The sequence below is a fragment of the Corapipo altera genome, unplaced genomic scaffold (genome assembly GCF_003945725.1).
Source record: "Corapipo altera isolate COAL_440 unplaced genomic scaffold, ASM394572v1 2b, whole genome shotgun sequence".
In the NCBI taxonomy this organism is placed as follows: domain Eukaryota; kingdom Metazoa; phylum Chordata; class Aves; order Passeriformes; family Pipridae; genus Corapipo; species Corapipo altera.
In genome coordinates this window covers 4,069,138-4,091,668 of record NW_020884874.1, presented here as the reverse complement: position 1 = coordinate 4,091,668, position 22,531 = coordinate 4,069,138, and the positions used below count along the sequence as shown (strand labels likewise).

The 22,531-nt window shown below is 37.3% G+C and overlaps 1 protein-coding gene across 4 annotated transcripts in view; it reads left to right on the top strand.

Moving 5' to 3' along the window:
• The window catches only part of USP45 (ubiquitin specific peptidase 45), a 50,441-nt gene that overhangs the window by 10,394 nt on the left and 17,516 nt on the right, over positions 1 to 22,531 (top strand). The window contains exons 5-10 of one of the 4 annotated variants that reach the window (XM_027634266.1): positions 575 to 678; positions 1,054 to 1,154; positions 9,181 to 9,326; positions 10,553 to 10,648; positions 12,542 to 12,672; positions 12,758 to 12,862. In XM_027634266.1, the coding sequence (XP_027490067.1) occupies positions 575 to 678; positions 1,054 to 1,154; positions 9,181 to 9,326; positions 10,553 to 10,648; positions 12,542 to 12,672; positions 12,758 to 12,862 (683 nt within the window). Of the gene's footprint in view, positions 1 to 574; positions 679 to 1,053; positions 1,155 to 9,180; positions 9,327 to 10,552; positions 10,649 to 12,541; positions 12,673 to 12,757; positions 12,863 to 14,548; positions 14,899 to 17,866; positions 17,989 to 22,531 lie in introns of those variants that run through there. The other 3 variants (XM_027634270.1, XM_027634271.1, XM_027634267.1) reach the window with 3 other exon arrangements.

Genomic DNA, 22,531 nt, shown 5'->3' with positions numbered 1-22,531 from the left:
ATTGCTGTATATAAGTAGTGTGTTCTGAGTAGCTTTTTAGTGCAAAACACTTTATCTACCTTTTTCATTTGCTGTCTGGAATGTATTTGGCATTCTTGAGCACTGAGGGTTACCTATGCTGTCCTTTCCTTGATATTCTGTGGGCCAAATAAGCTACATAATTGTTTCATTCACAACTTTTAGAGCATTCTTACTTTTGTGAATGGCATAATTTTCTATTGATACTTATTTAATACTTTTCCAAAAGCTAGGAATTATTTTTATTCAGTTAAAACAAAACTTAATAAATCTCTATGCTTTTATCTGATTTTTCCAAGTAGAAAAGATGAGGTTTTGGTTTTGTGTTGTCTTTGATTTTCCTTTATTAGTAAAGAAAGTTAATTGGTATCTTTATAACACTGGATTATAATAGATGTTAAATCCTTTCAATCCTTGGGAATGCTAAATGGGTAGGGCAGAATATCTTCTTGTCTAAATTTGAAAAGTGAAGTTTTTGTCATTTATTTACTAATAATATAGTGTTTTCCTTCTTCCCTTTTTTCCCCCCTTACTGTGTTGATGTTTCCATTTTTAGGGCTGTAGTAAGAATTCGGAAGGCCAGCATTCTCTGAAACACTTCCAAACAGCACGCGCAGAACCTCATTGCATCATTATCAACCTCAGCACATGGATCATATGGTGAGAATGGGCATGCAGGGGTTTGTGTAAGCTTGTGTATAAGGATACAGATAACTTAAAGGAGTGTCTTCTCATGATAAAGAATGATTCTGACAGATAAAATTAATACTTTTATAGAAGAAAGGGAGGCTTTCTGGAGAGAAAATTAGTTTGTCCTTTGAATTGTCTGATAATATTTAAATCTCTAAGTAAATTGGGACTGATCCATAGATGAGCATATACAAGATGAGGGAATTCAATTCTATCTCTCTTTTTAGTGTGCAAAATTGAAACCTAGATCTTAAGTAATTTTTGTAAGGTTGCTTGAGAGGCTTGTTAGAGCTGGGAGGTGCATGCAGATACTCTGAATTCCGGTTTGTTTCTTCTTTTGTTTAGGTGTTATGAATGTGATGAAGAGCTGTCAACACATTGCAACAAAAAGGTTCTGGCTCAGATAGTTGACTTTCTTCAAAAACATGGTGCCAGGGCTGAACCAAGTAAGTTTGCACAAAAAAGCTTTATCTGGAGACATCTGTAATGTACTGACTGAACATTTCAGATTTTGAGTCATGTTAAAAATACAACTAAAAAATTATGTATAATATGACTATAATGTAATTTGTAATTGCACAACTACTTGGGCAAGTAATGCCTGTCAAAACATAATGTCACTTTCTTGTACAGTTTGATTATATTTGAAAAATATTTTGGGCACTATAGGACAGTTCTTCCAAATTTTATCTGTAATGAAAAAGGTTTATAATAGAGAAGTTGTTGCCTTAAATATAATGCAATATAAAGTAATGCACAAAAAATATGTTGAAGCATACACTATACATTTACTGTAAAGGAATTGAATTTCCCTATTATGGATGTATCAGAGCTGCAATTTTTCTGATTTAAATTCATTCTACACAGTTAAATTTTTTTTGAGTGGATTTTCTAGTACTCTGTTGTTGTATGTAATGTTCATTTCTGCTATTTGGTTTTAATTGATAAAATGCTTATTTCTATTAGTAGAAATAGCATTAAATTATTTTCTTATATTAGGAACCTAATAGACCTTCTCAATATATGTGATTGTCGATAGAACTTTGTATATGTGGCCCTCAGCTTTCTACTCTTGATAACACTGACATTACTCATCTCTACTGTAACATACTTGGCAGCATTTCTGGCTCATGACTTAGAGAGTGCATTGAATTTCAGATTTTCTTCTCAAAAACCAGCTTGAGTAAACTTTTAAAATAATTGGTTGCATTTTTTAGCTGAGATAATCAACTGGTTAGAAGTAAGAGTGCAGAAGGACTGCTTTACTGAATTAGACTAGGTATTCTAGCTCCATGTGCATAAATTCTACTGGTTTTAAGAGTTGTTACGTATTTTTTGAGTGGAGAAAATGAAGGGCAACTTAGAAATATTATATTTTGATCAAATCACAAGTTATATGTTAAATTATTCAATTGTAATAAATTGATAAATTGCTACTTTTTGCATCTTTTTTCTTGGAGACATGAAAATACAGTATGTGATTTTACTTTTGTTCACTTCAGTTTCTCTTCAGTTTCAAGTTCATGTGTAATAAGTGGTTGTTGCAACTTTCCTGCAAGTGAAAATGCTGTAGTGTTTCTTTCAGTTAATGTAATGTATTCATGCAGAAAGTGTGTATGTGGACTTCCAGTGATGTTTTAAAAATGGAAGTCTGTAACCCTCTCCACTGTGGCTGTGCTGAGAAGTTTGGATCGCATTTGTGAAAGGTCTGGGACCATTGGCCCAAAGATGATTTGCTGGTTTTTTTAAGTGGCAAGGAAAAGAGGAAAAAGCTTCTACCTGGGACACTCTGTTGCTTTGACCAGGCTCCTTGCTGGAAGAGGCTGGAAAACAGTCGTGTATTTGTAAAAGAAATGCGTGACAGGGAACTCTCAACCAGAGTTGGCATTCTTGGTTCATTTTGATAAATAACACACTTGCTACTTCCCCTACAGAAATATATGTAAGGTTTTTTCTTTTATTTAAATTAGACTACCTTTAAGGATTTTTAAAAAATAGAATCTGAAATGGAAATGTAATTCTTGCTGTTGTCCAGAACACAAAGGACACAACGAATAACTGTGAGAATTAACTCTACTTTTGTTTTGTTTAATTTTTATTTAGTTTAGCATTTTATTTCATGTTCTATGGATATTTTCAGTGTAACTGTCATCCTTGAAATTATTAGTTGGCATAGATTTTTAAAATTTATTTTGTATATTCAGCCATTACAAACATAAAATAGTTTTAAAAATACGAAAAATAACTGGAGAGAAACAAGCAGTGTAAAACTGACAATTACCAATTCAATTCATATTTCTCGTTTAAAAATCAGTCTTGTGCTTTTTTTTCCCATTGCTTTTCCATTTCTTCCTAAAAAAGCAGTCAAAGTGAAGACAGTTTTCATATCAGAATGTGGCACTGTAACAACAATTTGTCTTATGTCTGAATTTCTTTTTGTCGTAACAACTGGTTGGCAGGGTGCATCGTTAAAATTCAAAAAATATTGTGTAGAAATTTCTGTAGAGGTGCAGTATGAACATGGATATAAGTAGCAGATGAAGGTTGCTAGGGGTTTTTTTGGGTTCTCAAAAGTGCAGGATTCATTTAAAGATAAAATGATCAGCTTAAACATGTAAGGGAGGGTTATATAGATTTCCTAATTAATGCATCTTGGAAAATAAACAAAAGCAAAATGCTTGTCATTTGGTACTAATGTGGTGGAATAGTGTGGCAGCAGGATCCCTGCTTTTCGCTCGGCCTCTCATAAAGATTCAACTTCACTTCAGCTGTAAAAATGTGCAAATTACATTACTACTACATGACTGACTTTTGTAATTACATTAAGCGATTGAGATAAATCCCAGTGCTGGGTTCCCAAAAGAATGCTTGCAGCTGTGTGATTTTCGCATCTGATCCTATGGTTTGTTGTACCCAGCAATGCCTGCCTTCCCCCCCCCTCCCCCCTTTTTTTTTTTTTAAAGGAGTCTGTTTGGTTAAGAGGTCATGTTGGACACAAGATGGAAGAATAAAGCAAGATTGCTTTCCAGGGTATACCACCCAGAAATTTGTTTTGTGGAAAAGGTTAGCAGGCCATGATGATTTCCACAGAAAGGCAGGTGCAGTATTGTCCGTGTGGCACACTTGTGAGCTTCACATGGACATAATGCACATGTAGTACACAGGAACCATGCTGAGACATTGCAATCTGTGTGTCTGCTCATTTGCTGGAGAAAACAAATTGTTTTGCAGTCTTCAAAGTGAATATTATGCGTATTTTCCTTTACAAAAGCCAAATTAGATGTCGGTGAAGACATAAGATTGCATAGTTTTTGTAGAGCAGTTAATTAAATTGGTTTGTGTGGCAATAGAATGGGAAGAAAGAATATATATTCTCAAATTTCTTAGTTAAATTTATTGTTGGGAAGGTCAAGCAGAGGAATGAGATTTCACTAGTAAGTTCAGCTGCCCAGATTTGCCAATAAATGAAAGTTAGAAACTTGATTTCTATTTTAATATATCTATTTCTGTTTTTATACATCTAGTAACAGATGTATAAAAATATATATAATTTTACAGTACAAGTAACAGTTGTTGACTTGTATGGAAAAACAAACAGTGTGATGAATAATTTTTCAGATTTGCATTCATCTGTGGGTATTAGCAGTTGACAAAGGATCACATTGAAAAAAATCGTATTATTTCATAAGTAATTTTTACTACATGTACATTGGAGTCACGTAGGACCATTCTGTATATTTAAAATTAACTAGCAAAGTAAAGCAGATTATATTGAGTCTCCAAATCTGAAATACACTTCAGCAAAAAGACATTTCTGTTATCGGTTTCTTTCTTTTCTGTTATCCTGTTTCTTTCAAATGTGCATACTTGTTAGGGGCTGTGGTTAATTATACACCTTGCAAAAGGATGAAAACTGAGTCACTGGTAAAAACTTTTTTTAGGCATTCTGTCATTTTTATTTACAAAGTCTTTCCTTCCCTGTCGATGTAGCTACTTCCTTGTAAAATGTAGCACAAATCATCTGAGTGCAGAGGATCAAAACCTGTGTCTTTAGTTTATAACATTTATAACATTGTGGCAGATTCAGTTTTTTGATCATTAATTTCATATGATTGTAACACTACAAGAGAAGTTGGGCTTTTAAAATGTAAAGCTAGTGACCATTTTAGAAGAAAACTGTGCTGTTTGTCTAAGGGTTAGAGTCTCGTTGTACAGTGTTGAACAAAAAAAAATCTAAATTTTTTAAATAAAAAAGGAGTGCCAGACAATTTAGTAGCATTTCATAATACAGCATGATGAGAACTTGGTAAAAGAAAGGCAGTCTATTAACCTTGCTTTTACTGTGAAGACCTTCAGCTGAAGTACCAGAGTTGTATTCAATAGAAAAGGCTTGACCTTGGAATAAAAGTGTGTATTCCTGGAACCCTCATTTTTAATTAAAAAAAAGTTGCATTGAAAAGATGAGCAAAAGTGCTTACTCTCCTAGCTGAAAGAAAAATTTGATGTCATTTATCTTCTTGTTTGCATACCATCTGCACCCCCAGGCACAGCTCAGTTTCAGCAAGGGCAGTACAGAAGTCCATGTGCACTACAAGTGTTTGAAATACTGGCAAAGCAAATGGGTAGGGAACACATGATAAATTTTCTGGACATCTTTTGCAAATGGATGTGTCAGCACTACGTGTGTTTGTACACCTGGTCCAGTAACTTGCTTTGCTTCGTGGAATGAATCATTGTCTGTGTTAACGCAGGGTTTAGGAATCTCAGTCAAGGGGCTGGTGCTGTGCAGCTGTGGGACAAAATCATGTTCCCTGCCTCTGGAGAGCTTATGAGATAAGAATACAAGTGAGCAGGAGTAGGCAAAAGAAAAGAAAGGCGAGAAAAGGGTGGTTTGCAGGCAAAAGCTGTAGCAGAGGATCAGTCTCTGACTGCTGTCCTCTTTCCCATGGGTCTGGTGGGAAGGGAGTTTTCTAACATGGGGGAGAGCAAGGTGATGGCTGTGTCTATGCACAAATGCTGCTGTCTGAGGGCTGAAGGAGTGAGTGCTGGAGGTGGATGTCATGGTGGGACCAGAGGCCTATGAAGAGTTGGTCAGTAGGGTGTGAAGAATTGTATGGAGAGCTGGGCAATGGGTCTTGGCAGAATGCTCAGGTAGGGTGTCTCTGCAGCCAGATACACTTTGTCAAGGGAAAAAGAGGTTGTGGTGGTCAAGGCACGACTTGGGTGAGAGTTTTCCTTATATGACTGGATTTGGAAGGCCCTCTCTGCAGCAAAACAGCAGAAAGAGCCCAACAGAGGGTAGAGTGAATGTGTGAGCCCCAGGCATAGTTCTGTTCCTGCTGTGGAGGGACAGGCCTGCCTGGGGCTGATGGCCACGCTACCTGAGAAGGGCAGAGAGGTTGAGGGTTACCATGTCAACTCTCTGAAAGATGTTATAATGAACTATGAACAGAATCTGGTCTATGAATTTAATTACTTCTGTGCTTTTCACCCACCTTGCTCTCACTAATGTTAATAAGGTCCTTTATAAGAAGTATTATTGCATGTGGATGGATGGCTTGGACTACTTCTTTTCTCCTGTTTGGCGAGGAGCCGAAGGTCCTTGTGGGCAGCAGCAGATGACAGCCATTTTGATGGAATCCTTTTGCAGGGATCCTTCTTGTGTCTATACTGGCTTAAAAGTCGCTTTTCGTATTCAAAAGCATGCCTGTTAAAATATTACAGGATTGCAAGACTGAGCCGGCAAGAGTCCATGAAACAGCTGTTCAGTGCAAAGTCACTTTAAAAAATTACATATTAGCCTTTTGATTAATAACATGCTTGTAGCCGTGGGTTAATCTTGCAGAAGGACCCTCCAGCCCCAATCTGTAGAAGTATTAGCTATCACAGTCATTACCAGCATGTCCTATTAAGACTGACCAACTCTTCACATGTCAAGTAAACATTCAGCTTCAGGCCTGTCTGTCATTTATCACTGAGCTGGGGACACTGAGCAGAGCTAAATTAAAAACTGCTGGCCCTCCTCTGGCTCTGTCTATGTCCTTAAAAATACCTGTCTTATAAGCAAGGCAGCAGATAATGTTTGTAATGTCAAAGCAAAACTTTTCTTTCAAGGTTTTTCACAGATAGAAAAAAAACTAGTACAATGTCATGTGGATTGTTTTTGTAAAATTATTAAAAAATGAAGAAGCAGTAATTAAAACCTTCTGAGTGAAAGGAGGTTCCTAGACTTCGATAACAACATCCAGGCCTTTTCCCATTTTACTGCTGCTTCTCCTTATCCCTATGCTAATTATCCAGCTTTGTGGTAATCGGATGTCTGGTTCTCATTTATTGTGTTTTATAATTGCGTATTCATCCAGCTCTTATCACAAAGCTGGATGCTTTGGCTCTGTTTTCCCTCCCTTAAATAATTTATATGTAAGGTTCAGCAAATGGAACCTTGCTACTTGTGTGAAGCTGCCATTTAACCATGAAGGGAAATGCTTTTATCGAGTTTGCCCTGCAGATATGGTCCGCTGTGGCAGTGCTGTCCATATTTGGTGGCTGTGCAAGGAGAGCCAGGTGGTGCTGCAAAGCATAGCACAGTGAAGCGTGGACAGATCTAGGTTTGACATTTGTCATCCTGTACTGCTAAAGGGAAGAGAAAAATCTGCTTTTCCATATGCTTATGCTTTAATTTTTGCCTGCAGTTTTGTCCAGATGGCCTTGTGAACATTGTTTACTTTAAGATGCTGTCCCAGATGTTTTTGAATGCCGATGGATAAATGCAACAACTCTGGTATACTAATACACAAATTATTTACACAATTTTGGTTTTATCCCCCCTCTTTTTTTTTCCTTTTTAACCATCTCTTCTCCCCAGCACTACTCTGCATGGCCCACTTCTCTGAGGGGAGAACATCTCCACTTATGTTATTAAACTTTTGAGAGTGAGCAATGCTTTTGAGTTGCAGATATTTGGAGCCCCTATTCCCCTGCTATGGTCATTCTGAAGTTCTGTGTGGGTGGATGAGCATGCCCCTTGTAAGCCTGCCAATTAAAAGGTGCTGCTGCATGTAGCCCATGAAACAGTGAGTATTTCAGGGTGTGAGCAGCTCGTTTGTCAATCGTTGCATTCAAAAACACTTTCCTTTTTCAAGAACTCAGTCTTTTACTTTGCCCTTGTACTGTCTTAATTTTCCATCCGAGTGGAGTAATTTAAAGCTCTGTAAGCAGTATTAACAAGAACATTTAAAAATGTTTTTAAACAGCAAAGCACCTCTAACTGTGTTTTGACAAACTCTGATACAATTTGTAAGAATAGTTATGCCTTGATGGCACTGTAGGGTGCAGGGAGACTGCTTTAGAAGCTTGTTGCCAGATACAACAGCTATTTTAATGACTTCTTTTTTATATAATTATATTTTTTCATCTTCTAAGCAAGAAGCTACCTAGGAGTGTACATAAAAGAACCTTTTGGCATGAGAATTTCATTAACGTAAATAGGTCTGTTAGTTATTTCTCAGGAACACTTTAATGAGACAATGTGAAACTCATTAGAACAAATATATGAATTCATATGTCAAGACAGAGATTGTAGCATCACAGTTCTTGGCATCTATTAAGTCCATAACTCGTTTACATTGACGTGCATTGTTAATCAATATTTAAGACACTGCAGATGTCAGTAATGTTCATATTTAGTTCTGCAACCATGACAATATGAAAGTTGCTAGTAGAATTCAAGACTAAATATTGTTATCTCAAGTCTTCCCATTACCTCTAGGCTACAAGTTAATGACTGTCTAACTTTACTGCCCCTTATCTATTTAAATAATAAGGGAAGTAGGGAATTATATGGGTGTTATACTGGTAGCATAGTTTTAAAAATTTTTGTTACTTGAAATTAAAACACTAGCATTGTATGTATGTGGGCTGTAGTAGCAAGTCCTCAGGCTGTGACAAAGGGAGGTGGGTTGAAGAGCAAATGTAGTATTTGAGCAAACTGATAATGACTCTAACTGGGGTGTTGACAAGGCAGTTCGAATGGAATGCAATAATTGATAAAGACTTGCAGCATTCAGGTGGTAACTTTTGGTTACCTCTCTTCAAATGCACCAAAAAGCAACCTTTGTGTGGTGTTTCTAATGTGTCTGATGAATGTATATCTCAACTGCCTGTTGTTAACAAGCTAACAGACCTCATTTTACTTTATTTATTACTTGCATAATTTTAGAAGTTACAGCTTTATGGGACAGTATGATTATTGTGGAAGGTTTTATTGGATGTACGTAGTTGTTGGGGGGGGGGGGGATTTGGGAATTTTTTCCCCCCAGGGCTTTAACTAGTGAGATTGCATAAAGCAGCATCTTAGAGTATCATCAAGGTATCTTTCCACATATGTTAAAATTGATAAACATAATCATGGAAGGACTACATTGATAAAACTATGCAATTCCATAGTCATATTAATCTATAGTTTAATTATAGGTTCATCAAAAATCTTACGTCTTCGTGAAGAAAACAGTGAAACAAGTGAAATACTAAAAGGAAAAAATTCTGGCAATGGTGCATCAATTCCAGTTAAAGGAATAAATAACTTAGGAAATACTTGCTTTTTTAATGCTGTCATGCAGGTAAGATGGAAAGATCATACCACTTTCTCTTCACAGATTTCAAAAATACTAAATCTGTATAATCAGTGGGCTTCAGAAAAGGTTCTGAGTTACTAGTCTTCATTCTGCTTTCTCAAGGTCCTTTTCAAATTCTTTTTACTCCTTGCTATCCCAGGATTATTTCCTGTTATAGCAAAAAAGAATTCTTGGATCAGTAGCATTTTGTACAGTAACGAGACAAGTGAAAAGGTCAAGTGTTTTACACACTGCATATGTGTGTGGGTTGTACTCTAGAATGTAGTTTTATTTGTAGTTCAGCATTAGCAGTTATGAGTAATGCAAGATATTTACTGTACTGGTGGTGTGAGTAGTGGTACTTTGTGTGTAATGTAAATGTCTGCACACTAAATTGTGATGATTTTAAGCCCCTACAATGGATGCAGTTACAAAATTACTTTTATTGATTATGATTTTTTCATAATAGAGTAAGAGGAATGAGCTATACTAATACACTTCTGTTGATGTTGAGTATACAACTAATCCAACATCCTCAAAAAAAGGCAGCAGCCTTCGCAGGTTTTATGTTGGACCATCCCATTGCTTGTCAGCTGAGCAGAGACATCTGTATGTCTGCAGACAGGAGTGAACAAATGAGGGAAAACTGCTATAAAGGTGTTCTGCGCTGGCACACTTTACCTTGTGTTTATAGTGTTGATTACAAAATTCAGTAAACAAATAGTAAAATTGTAAGGAGTAGATTTACTGCAGATTGTTATCTGTTAATACTTAGGGCATCATAGAGAATGGAGGGATCTGCAGTCAAAGGTAATAAAAAATAAAGAAACAACGTTGAGTTGGTTTCTCTCAGTTCAGGGAGGTAATGCTTTTCAGTGTGCCAAAGCCTTTGTGCTTTATGAGGCATGATGAGAGGGACTGCGGAGTTTAAAAACAGACAAATGATTTCTGATACTAATGTCCTCACCATAAAAAAATACATTAATGTTGTTCAACAAAAATAACAAAGTTATTACTAGGAAATGATTTTGAAATTACAGAAAAAGAAATAGATACAATTTTAGAAACAAGTCAGATCAGTGATTTTTCTAGCGCTTTTTCTAGTGGTCTGACCTAAACCTCAGTTATACATTATGAAATAGATCTGGTTTTGTCTATGCCTGAAGCTAGAATATGTAACTAAAGAAAACTGTGTAATTGAAAGATCAGCATGTTTCTTTTTTTTCTTTAAGAACTTGGCACAGACTCATGTACTAAATGAACTGATATATGAGATGAAGGAGAAAGGAACAAAGTTAAAAATCTGTCATGCTTCAGACTCCCAATTGGTAAGTATGTATTGAGAAATACAAATCTGGGAAACTCTGGGAAGAAGCTGGAGGACAGGGAGTCACATCTCTGTTAAAGACACACTGTTACTTTCCCATTTCTTTTGCCTTTTAATTGTTTAGCTGTTTTATGTTATCTGTGAACTCATTTCTTTTACAAAAATCATTATTCAACCCCAGAGGAGGAGGAATAATGACTTGCTTTCACGTGAAGTTATCAAATAATGCCTGACCTTAAGTAAGAGAGGCTGGCTTATTTTTGTTTGCCATTGAATTTCTTCAATATGAATGTATGATACAGGAAATAGTCTATTCGGCTCTAGAAAGTGTTAATAAAATATTTTATTCCAGTCTGTCCCAGCCATTGATAAGGCTTGTCAAATTTATTATGTGCTTCACAGGCTGGAGGACTAAAATGAGATAGGCAAAATTTCACTGAGGAAAAAATTTTTTGTCCTCGAGCTCATTGCAGGCATATGGGAGACTCCTGTGACTATTATCCAAAGAATATTCTGCTGTTCCTGTCATGTCTTAGAGACTTGGATTTTCGTATGTTGTTGGCAATAAAGATAATACCCCTTTTCCTCAGCTGGTTAAAGCAAACAGTTTACAGAAGATTTTTGTTTCTTTTTTTTCCTCTTTTGTTCTGCTCTTTGCTAGGAGCTTTCTGGTGGCAGTGAGGGTGGAGTGGTGGTATTCTGTTTCAGGTACCTCTGAAATGATGAAGATTTCTTGGCATTGCTGTAGGTGATGTTCATAGCCTGTATAGGCAAGAACAGTGTGAAATTCACTGCATTGCTGTCTTTATTTCCTCCAGTGGTAGTTCTCAGCAGCCACGTTTCACTAAGTTATCCTGAGCCACAATGGAGGTCTGGAGCTTGTTTGTGCCCAAAGGCTCAGAAAGCCAGTGAGATGTTGGCTTATGCTTGATGTGAAACTTGCACAGCCATAAAGTTGAAAGATTAATTTTTTGTTTAATGACAATGCTTACAATGTAAATAAGGTCTTTGGAACAAAGACTGTGTTTTCTGGTCTTTGTTTTTGTTGGTCAACTCAAAATTAGAGGGCTGCAGTAGTATAACTAATAGTAATGTAGAGATCTGAACCTTCCCACTTGGTAACGGGCACTTTTCCACTTTTTGGTAGTGTATATAAAGCAAATACTTTATATTTGTGTGTATCCATAGCGCTTACATTTTGTGTGGATCTGCTTTCTGGACGAGGCACTCTCTCTAATTGTTTGTCTGGCTGTTGTAATCTGTTTTTCTGAGAGTCAGGCCACCTAGTAGGGAGCACTGTGCTCATGTATGAACCTTGGAGCGTGTTAGGGAGAGCTGGTGGTCTGTGATCGCTGTGAACCACTGCTGGTGCCTTCACGGCACCTGGTTCTTGGAGGAACAGGGTGTGTTTCTGTGTCTGTTGGATGTGTGGAAATCTCAGTGTGTGGCTCACAGGTCAGAGAAGCTGGCCACCCTGTTCCTAAGGTTGAGTAACAGGGAGCCACTGAGCACCATCTTACACTGGCCCACAGAGATGGTCACTTGGGCTGTCTCTCCAACTGAGTTTCAGTGCCATGTGGGAGTAAGAGTAAAGCAGGTAATACAGGAAGGTAGTCTGTTTTTGTGAGAAACAGGCTGGCTCAATGACATACCTGTTTCCAAAACTATTGGTTACCACCAGTTTTCTCAACAAGAATTGTTTGGTTTTGCAACTATTACAGCTTAAACAATAAACTTTCTCTTCAGTAATTTCAATCATATAGGTGACATCAACATTTAAAAAACCCCACCCCAGAACACTCTTAAGACCAAAGTTACATTGCTCTTTATCATTAATGTAGTAACTTGAAAGAAGTCTTTGAAATCTGATGTGCATTTTACCTTTGTTTTGAAGGATCCTTTGGTGGTAAACCTTTCCAGCCCAGGACCTTTGACTTCAGCGATGTTCTTGTTCCTTCACAGTATGAGGGAGGCTGGAAAAGGTCCTCTTTCTCCCAAAGTGCTGTTCAGCCAGCTTTGTCAAAAGTATGTATTGTCAGTATCTTTTACTTATTTAATTTTAATTTTTACTGGTGTGTTTCTAAGTGTACTATGTCTTGTACTTTCTAAGGTGCTATTGGATTTTTACTGGGCAGTCCAGAAAATACTTTCTTCATATTTTAAAGCTGTGGGACTCCTTGTTGCACTCCAGGGTTGTACCTGCCCTTCATGTAATGTATGGTCCAGTTCCACTAATGTTTAGTGGGCTTTGAACTTAGTGTCAGGGGGCAGAAGAGGGCATGATAAAACTGAAGAAAATAGGTTTACCTTTCAGGTTTTGTTGTGTATTAGCATATTAGCATAAAGCTGTGCTAATACTGCAAAGTGTATGTAGGTATTTTGTAAAAAAGAGTAAGATTTTAAATGGGAAACCTCTGCAACGATGTCTAACCTTGGCATCAATTCAAAATTAAAAAGGATGTAACAAGTAAGGACTTGAAGCAGTACTGAAATGGCATATGGTTCCAGATTGCAGAGAGCTTACAAGCCCTAAAGAAAGTCCTGTTTCTTGGTGTGGAAAATGTTTACAGTGGTGCTTTGTAGGTGCTTTCAATTATGATGCAAACAGTCTTGCTTTTTAAAACACCTGTAGAAGACCTATTTAAAAGTTGATACAAATATTTAAATATTGACTTACAAGCAAAAGAAGCTGTAGAATCAGAGTAACTGGAGGATGGTATATCTGAATCTCACATTTAAAAAAGAATAATATTGCGTGTTAATTTATTTGCTTTGGTATTATTTATGGAACTGTAAGCGTTCTGCAGCAAGAGAATTAGGAAAGTTGCAGCCTCCTACCATGGCTTTCCAGGACAACCCTATTGGGCAATGGATTTAAAATACGGTATAAAGAAACAAAAGCTTCTAGATTAGAGCAGGGACAATTGAATTCTGTAAAGAAATAACTAATTGCCTTTTCTTTATTCTCAAAACTCAACTTCAGAAACTTAACATTATGTTTTTTTACCGTATTTGTCTTCCTTTTGATTCTTTTGAGCTATAAAAGAAAATGTGTATAAAGTGACCTTACAGCAATTTTGAATCAAACAGCAGTGTTCTCTCTTTAGCATTATCTACCTGGAAGAAAAATACATTGTTTTCTCACTACTCCTCCTCCTGTTTTGAGGCTGTCTCAAAAAAATGTGATTATAAGGATAAAATTTGGCTGAGAAATGGAAGGGAAATGATTAAATAACAACAGTAGTTTTTTTCCCAGTAAATGTTAAGGATAAAAGGGAAAAGATATAAAACATGTTTTGAAGCCCACCTTAGCAAATTCATTGTGAAGTAATCATGATGCACTGCACTTCAGATGGCATTGTATTTTTAAAGTGATATTTATTTTGTATCTGCTCTGTATCTGTTTGTGTAGTCATCAAGTGATGTGTAGCAGTATTAAATCTCAGCTATCTAGTTGTTCTTTTATTGTTGTTTTTTTGTTTTTAAGATGGGCATATACTTTAACTACCAGCTAAAACTGAAACATTTTAATGTGGGCAGTAGAATTTTGCTGTTTAGACATGTATCTGCCCACTTCTACCATCTCTTGCCTTCATTCCTACTTCTTACTTTTGTTATCCTTGCAGAACACAACATAGATATAAATCCTTCTCTAGCTCTACTGTCAATATCAAAAGTGTCAGCTGCATCCTGTTAGCAGGAAGTTAGGTGTTCGGGGTCAGATAAGAGGCTGGACAGGTATGACAGAAGGGTTTTTTTTTTTTATTGTTTTCTTATTGGTGGTGAGATAAACAAGAAAGAAGAAGGGGAGTTTACGCAAATTCAGCAGTCTGCAGTGGTAGAAGGAGAATGCAGTGTTCTGTCATGCCATGTTTACAAAGCCTTTTTTCATCTTTTAAAGTTGACTTTCTACTCTTCAGCAAAGCTGAAATGGAAAAGAGAGTGATTACAACAGTCCCAGCTAGGAAGAAGTCTGTGGTACTGCAGCATTCTCTGTAAAAACTGCTTCTTGAATCCTGCCAGAAAGTTGTGTTAATAAAGTCATCTTAGAGGCATGCACTACTTATGTTTTTCATATTGAATTAGCACAAACTCCTTCTATTCAGCAAGTAAAGTTCAAGCAAGTTTCCTACAGAAAAGACAGAGTGAATGTGTAAAAGGAAGAACTACACTGAAACAAAATGTTTGTATTTCAGAGAGAGATGTCAGAGAAAGACAGGTCTGTTAACTCCTGGGGAGGATGGCATGGGAAGGACTTAAAATAGCAGTGGGTTGCGTTTATATATTTTACATAAAAGTTTGCTGATTCTGGTTGCAATCTCATTTTTGGTCTTTTGTTGGTTTTGTTTGGTTGGTTGGTTTTGTTTGGTTTGGGTTTTTTTATTTTTTAATTTATTCTTTCCCCATCACAGATTCAAGTCTACAGTATTTGACCATACCTTTCTTCAGTACAGAATTTATGAAGCAGATTGTGCAGATAGTATAGGATAAACTCGTTTGTGATATCAGGAGTTGGACTCAGTGACCCAGGAATTGTCTTCCCAGTCCCAGCTTTTGCCATAACATTATTTTCAATAGTTACTTATAGCTTGCAAAACATGGCAGGGATGCACACATTGAGTGGTCATTCAGAATATAAGATGTTTTGCTCAGTACTTAGCATAGTCACTTCTAAATACTACTAGATTTCTTACAGATGTGAATGGTTGAAATGCTGAAGCTGTCAGCAGGTGATGGTATGCTGCTATTCTTTATATGCTTAGATCTACTTGTTAGGGTTGTTACAGTATGCTATCTAGTAAAAAAGTAACAGCAGTTTCCTATTTATGTTTTCCTCATGTGTAGCAGAAAGCTGATCCTGTGAAAATACTTACTTTTCTCTAATGACACAATTGGATTCTATATATAAAAAATATAAATTTTGATAAATTGGTATTGATGAGTTGTGATGGATTTTTGTTTTTTAATTTCCTAGCTGGATGGTGACATATTTTCATGTTGGGTCAGTTGATTCAAGATATAATAAAGGTAGCTGTATAATCTAACGCCTGACACTTGCCCTCATTTCCAGTTCAATGCTGGAATAATACTTCTGAATTTAATGTCTGGAGTTGCTTTTTTTAGATATCACTGTAAGATGTTAGGACTCAACCAGCTTCAGATGTTGCAGTATGCAAGAGTTTGAATGCTAACATCTGAACTGGGCATCCTTACTCAAAAATTGAAAAGTGCTCAGTGAAAGAAGACCTAAGAAGGCAGGCAGGAAGGAAAGCAGGAAGGAAGGGAGGGTTTAAAAGGAGCAGGCAAAGGCACATAGGAGTGAGGTTAGGTGTGGGCAGAGAGCCTGTAAAGAAAAGCCTTGTTCAGCTGCAGCTCTGGTATGTCATTTTGTGGGATCCCAAATCTCCAAGCGGATACATGTTCACTGCTCAAAAGCATAAGGGAACTGGAACACAGTCCTTTTCAACTGCAGACTGCTTCTTTAAGAGTCTGAGGAGATCATGGCATGAAGTTCATAGTCTTGTGTATGAAAGGGGATCTGTGGTGCTTTTTTTATTAAATATCAAAAGAAAAAAATTGATCCCGAGTGTTAATTTTATCAAGTGGTGGGGTAGCCAGGTTGAAGAAGGGGAGAAGAAAAGAAATGGATGAGTCTTTCTATAGCAACTGTTTAGCGTCTGGTACTAATTCATCCACTGTTAATTTTGTTAGTGTTGCAGCTGTCAGATGTTTTGCGAGGACAGATTGTGAGCATAGCTACGGGGCCCTTCTGTTGGTTTTCCACTATGCTGAATATCAGGACTGCAGACTTCTGACTTATCTGGAGACTTAGTAACTAATGCAACACTGATATATTAAGAGGATATAAATTTTATTTCCTTTATTTGTTATAACTGAATAATTTTATTGGTGGAAGAAAGCTTAGTTTTGTGGATCTAGTAAATGTTGCAGCATATAGGTGAGGAGTCCAGAAAAGTTACAGAATTTAGCTGCTTCAAACCTCCACCAAATAATTATCTATATGGGTATTATATTGCTACATTACCATGAAGGAAAAAATACTTCCCTAACAAAGAGTGTATTGGTGGTCACAGAATCTACATAGGTCTTACTTCCCCAAGGAGTATTCATCCTTCCTTCTCAGGTGCAGAAGGTAGAACTCAAGCCAGAGGTGGGACTGACAGAATGGAGGTCGTGCATGGTGAGGAGTGTTGATATTAATAGAACTATAGTTTTCAAGGGAAACCTAAACAATGCTTGGAGTATTCTACATATATCACTTCTGAGAGGAAATGCTAAGGAAAACTAAGGTAATGTTGTACAAGATATAAGGGGTGAAGGAAGCAGGATTTTTCTCATTAATTACAAGTCTTTGAGCCTTTTCTTTTAAAATAATATTGCTGTAGGGAAAATATCTTTTTAGAAAAGATTTTCAGCTTGCTTATTTTTGCCGTTTGACTTTTACCATTGAAAAATAATAACAGCAGAACACACAGTTGATGTTTCCTTGACCAATTGTTAAGAATTATTTTGTGTCTCTGTCAAGCCCTCCATGTCCCTTGCTGACAGTGCTGCGGCGTGTTCAGGACCTCTGACAGAGGAAATTACATCTTCTTCTCTGTGCAGCAGCAGTTGAGAGATTGCATATCTTTTTTTTCAGAAAACTTTGTCAGAGTTTTCATGATATTAGGAACAAGTTAACAAAGCTGGGTGGATGAAGTTTTTGAGAGCAAAGTAGACGAATTGCGTGTAAGAGTGTGCATTGGCAGAAATCATCTGCACATGTTCCTGAGTTTTCTGTTCACTTCCTTTACTCAGGGGGAAGACCTGTGCAGCATTGTGGAGAACACAAGTATTTGCAATGTGTGTGGTATTGGTGAGCTATGTAAGCAAAGCTGGTAGATCAAATGAAGGAGAAAACCAATGATTTCATTAGGTACATTGGAGGTGTATTCTCAGTGCAATGTTCATATTAACCAGAATTTAGGGAGAGGTAAGAAAAATAGGAAGCCTTGATGTCACTAGGGACTTGAATACTGGGAGGAGAGAACATGAAAACAAGGCATGACAGCAAGAGAAGACAGTAAATGATAGAAAATAAATTAGCTGTGCTTCTTTAACTGACCTCATTAGAGTTCAAGTAGCTGTCTGTGAAACTGAAAGGCAACAGACTTAGAGCCTGAGATTAAAAAAGGGGTTTTTTTTTAACATTTCATAGGGCTGATCTGTGGAACTTGCTGTCACAGAATGTTGTTGAAAATCTTAGCAGGACTTAAAGGAAGAAAGAAGAATTAAGACATCCATATAAAGAGAAAACTTTTTTCTTATAGGGATGATCTTGTGCATAAAGTCCTTCACTTGCCTACCAGCTGGTAGGAAGAAGTTTCCCCAGACAGGTATTTCCATTACTTCCTAAAGAGAGATGTGTTTTCCCTCTGATGGTTAAGCTGAAAATAGCTCATGGTAACATGTGAGCTATTATGTCCATTCAGAGCTCCTTCTAACAAGTGCTTTTTGCTCTGGTACCAGAGATCTGGTGCATTGCAAGGAAGTGATGGTGCCTCATTTTCTGTTTTGGGGGAAGGTGAGACAAAAAAGATTAAATAAATTGGCCAGCATGTCCAAAGGAGAGCGAAGAGCTGTCTATCTATGCCCTCCAGATGGTATAGTTGTGCCTGGTGTTATCTGTTACTTACATGTGGGGACAAGCCCATGTTTGCTTGGGGTTTTTCCTGCTAAGCACCTCCTACCAAGCAGAACTCTGTAGTGTATGTACTGCATTATTAAAGGGTTCCTCTGTATGTTGCACTACTGGAAAAAAATCAAACAGTATGCTCTGTTTCTGAGTCCAAGCACTTACTATTTTTTCTAAAATTTTCCAAGGTATTAGGCTATCTTCTACACAGAGATAGTAATTCTTGAAAGGATGATTTTGGGATGAGATTTTTATTAGAGACAGCGAAAGTGTGTCAGCTCTGTGCAGTATGACTGAATGACTGTAATTGTATCCTGGTTTTGCTTTTGAAGCACAGCTTAATTTCCCTCAAATTAATATAATATACGAATTAAAACTATTGGTTTTTTTTTCTTTGAAAAATTATGTTATTATGTAGTTTTTGTTATTACAGCATTCTAGGAATTATCAGGAAAAGTATTTCTTTAACTGACAGTCAAGCAATTACAACTGGTCTCCAGATGAGCAACGAGAGGCTAGATAAGTAGTATGCATGTAGATGTCACAGTTGTCCTTCACCACTTATGGCCATTAGCAGGAGTTCAACCTGTTCTGTCATTATCCTGCTGACACTGTACAACAGGTTGTATCGCATTGGCACTGGCTTCCATATGTCAGCACATCTGTGAGCGGTCAACTCAACCAACCATCTCCAAGTCCCCCACTTTTGCCAAGGATCTTGCTTGAAGCATATTTTCAAGGAGACGAGAGCACACATCTTTTAGTTGTCAGATTTCTGTGTATCAGCATGGATTAATTCCTTTTTTTTTTCTCTAATACCGGTTTATAAATGTAGGAAGCTTCCAGTAAATGCATTGTGAGCTGTGAAATTCCCTCTTTTTTATTGTTTTTTGGTTTCCTTTTGTGGCTTCCCCCCCAAAACAAATGCACTAATCTCAAATGTTTTTCCACAGAACATGAGATGGAATTATATGCAATATTACATAGCATGCTATGTACATGAATGACAGATTCACTATATGTTAAGCAGTGTTAACAATAACATCGTTTGTCAGTTCAAGTAAATGACTCAAACCTTAGGTAGAGTCTTTACAAGTCACTTTCCTTGCCACTGCACTTTTAAAGTGGTAGCTGTTCCATTCCCATCATCTTTGTTTCCATTAAAATTTAGGCACGTTGATTTAGTACAGACACAGAGAAACCTAAATAATCTTGTACTCATAGATGCTGAGTTAATTTCCTCCCCTCTTAGTTTAAGCTATTAAAACTGTATGGAACATGCAGGTAAACTATTTTACTTTGAAATATAAATTAGTAAATTAATTTTCATCTGAAGTGATTATTGTATGCTCATCAGTGGGAGGCTACACTGCAAACTGTAAGCAGTAACAAAAAGTATCTGTGGCAATTCCTCCTGATTTGCATTGAAGATTTAGCTTTGAGGTGTGTTTACAGTGAAAAGTAACCTCCTGTAACAGTGATGGAGATTTTGTTTGCTTCTTTGTCAAGTAATTATTAATTTTTGTTGCTTTTTACTATAGTGCCTCTTGCAGAGGTCCTGCTTTTGTGGCCAAAAAATAATAAAAATCCCTGTTTGTACCAGGATCCAGGATGTGTATGTGCAAGGTTTTCTTGCTATATACTGAAGCTATTAATGTATCTGTACTGGAGGAGATAGGCTGAATATACTCATTGATTCTCACTGCCTCAAGAAAACAAGACATTTCTGATAAATTAATGATAATACTTTGGCTAACTAACTCATCATCATGGCTGGGCTTTGCGAACGAAGATTTGGGAAGGGCTCTACCCATGTTTGTTGCAAGTGCGTTGGTGGCTAAAAAGGCCAATACGAGATAGACATGTCCAATTGCAAAAGGCACAGCAGAAAGACTCCTTAGGTGGTATATTCTGCAAGGCACAATTCTTTCGGCGTTGTCTTTTCTCCTCGAGAGTGATCCTGTGTGCTTTCTCAAAGGCATCAGCAGCGTTACAGATGGTGTGTCTCCAGACCTCCTGATTTGAGGCCAGAGTAGACCAGTTATGTTGATCAATATGGCCAAGGCTGAGATGTTGTTTCAGGGAGTCCTTGTATCTTCTCTTTGGGACTCCTCTCTTGCGGCAGCCGGTGGCAAGTTCACCATAAAGCAAGATCTTAGGGGGGTGGTGGTCCTTCATCCTTGAGACGTGCCCTGCCCAGCGCAGCTGTGTTCTCAGCAACATGGCCTCAATACTCATGACTTCACAAGGAAGGCAGCCTCAGAGAACATGGTGCCGGTTACACACTCTTTTGGTCAGGTAAGCCCAGAACCGGAAAACATCTCTGAGGAGTTGCCTTCATGATCAAAAACTCCGTTGTTCCTAAACTCGAAAATCTGCCGACAGGTCACTCTGACCGCATTATCTCCCTATGCCTTCCACTACACAACAACCAACACGTTGTCATCTTTAGTATATGTGCCCCAACTCTCCAAGCTGACCCTGCTAAAAAAGATAAATTTTACACTGACCTGCACCACCTTACCCAAAAGGCTAACTAACTAGATTTCTCAGAATTGAACTGATTTTGGCATCTGGGTTAAAAAAATAAGCTTCTTTCAGGTTTTGGTACATTCAGTGAGAGAAAACTGTTTTACCAAATTGAAAAGTGAAACTGTGCATACATGGAAACATGCATGCAGCTACGTATGTAATTTTTTTTTAACGTATATTGAGTGTTTTATTGGAGCCAAAATAAAGGTTCAGTGCTTTTCAGAAAGTATTTGGGATTTCTAATCAAATTGATTGGAAATATTTGATTTTAATAGAAGAAGATATTGCATTTTAATTATATTAAACAAAATATTTTTAAGAAGAGTGTTGAAATTTTTAAAATTTGAAATTATTTTTTAGGTTGACCTGCTCATGGAAAAAAATTCACTTTGAAAAGAATACTTAAAAAAATCACCCACTCTGCTGATTCCAGAATTTATAGTAAGCCTCACAGTACAGCAGCATCATTAAATAATTTTTAACTAGAGGTATTGTCAACCTCGTGTCAAAAAGTAGACAGGAAGTACAAATGTGAAAGTATCCTATTTGTAAATGTGAACATATTGTTTTGCATATGCAGGTCCAGATTTATTCCATTTAATTTTAGGCACTGACCTTAGAGATCTGCCTTGTCACCTTGAGTCCTTCTCCAGTTACACCCCAAAGGACCTCCAGCGAGCAGTTAAAAACTGAGAGCATTGTATCACTAGCCTGCCTGTAGCCCAAGTCTGCTGTGTCCTAACTTGGCATCTTGACATCTTGCACATCTTCACATTTTACTGTTGTAGGCACGTTGCACATCTGATGCGTTCTCTGATCTCCTTTAATTTCTCCTGTCTGTGAGCACAAACTTCCAAGGCAAACCCAAGGAGTTTTAGGTATGAGTGAGACAGAAGCCTTGTCTTCAAGAACCCTAGAACAGTTGAAGAGCATGGCTGAGCAAGTGAGATTGTTGTGTCAGGGGAAAATGCAGATACATGTTTGCAGCTCGATGTACTGGTTAGCTGGAGCACACAATGAAAATGAAAACTGGCTCAACGTTTGTGTAATAAAATTGAAGTAAGTGGTTGTTTTTTCTGGGTGCTCTGCCAGTTTGATAAAATTGCTGTTTGAGCCCTACTAAGCCAGTTGTCCCCTGTGCTAAGTTTTGTAAGGGGTGCATGTGGTTATGCCTGCATGTGCTCCTCTCAGTCTGCAACAAGAGTCACAACTGCCATTTGATGGCCTTACTGAAAATGCACAAACCCACCCATTACAATCCTGAGTAACATGCTGTAGTTAATGTGAATAGAGATATGTTAATAGTGGATATTTATACAGTTTCATTTGGGGTTGCAAGAAGCTGGAGATCAAAATTGTTTATCAGGAGCCTTCTAGTGGTGGTTGTCTTAGTAAGGACAACGGCTTAAGGATCTATCCATGTACTCATAAGTCTATTTTTTGTAATTTCTGTGTAGTCTATGCCTGGAAAATATTATATTTAGAGTATATTTAGATGCTATGAGTAGTAAAAAAAGGAATCAACAGTTTTTGAATAGCAGTGATTGATACTACTGAATGGCTGTCTCATGAACAGATGCAACGTTACCCTGTGCAGTTGGCTAAAAGATCACCAGTGTAAATGGGAGTGTAGTCTGAAACAGATGTTTTTCCTTT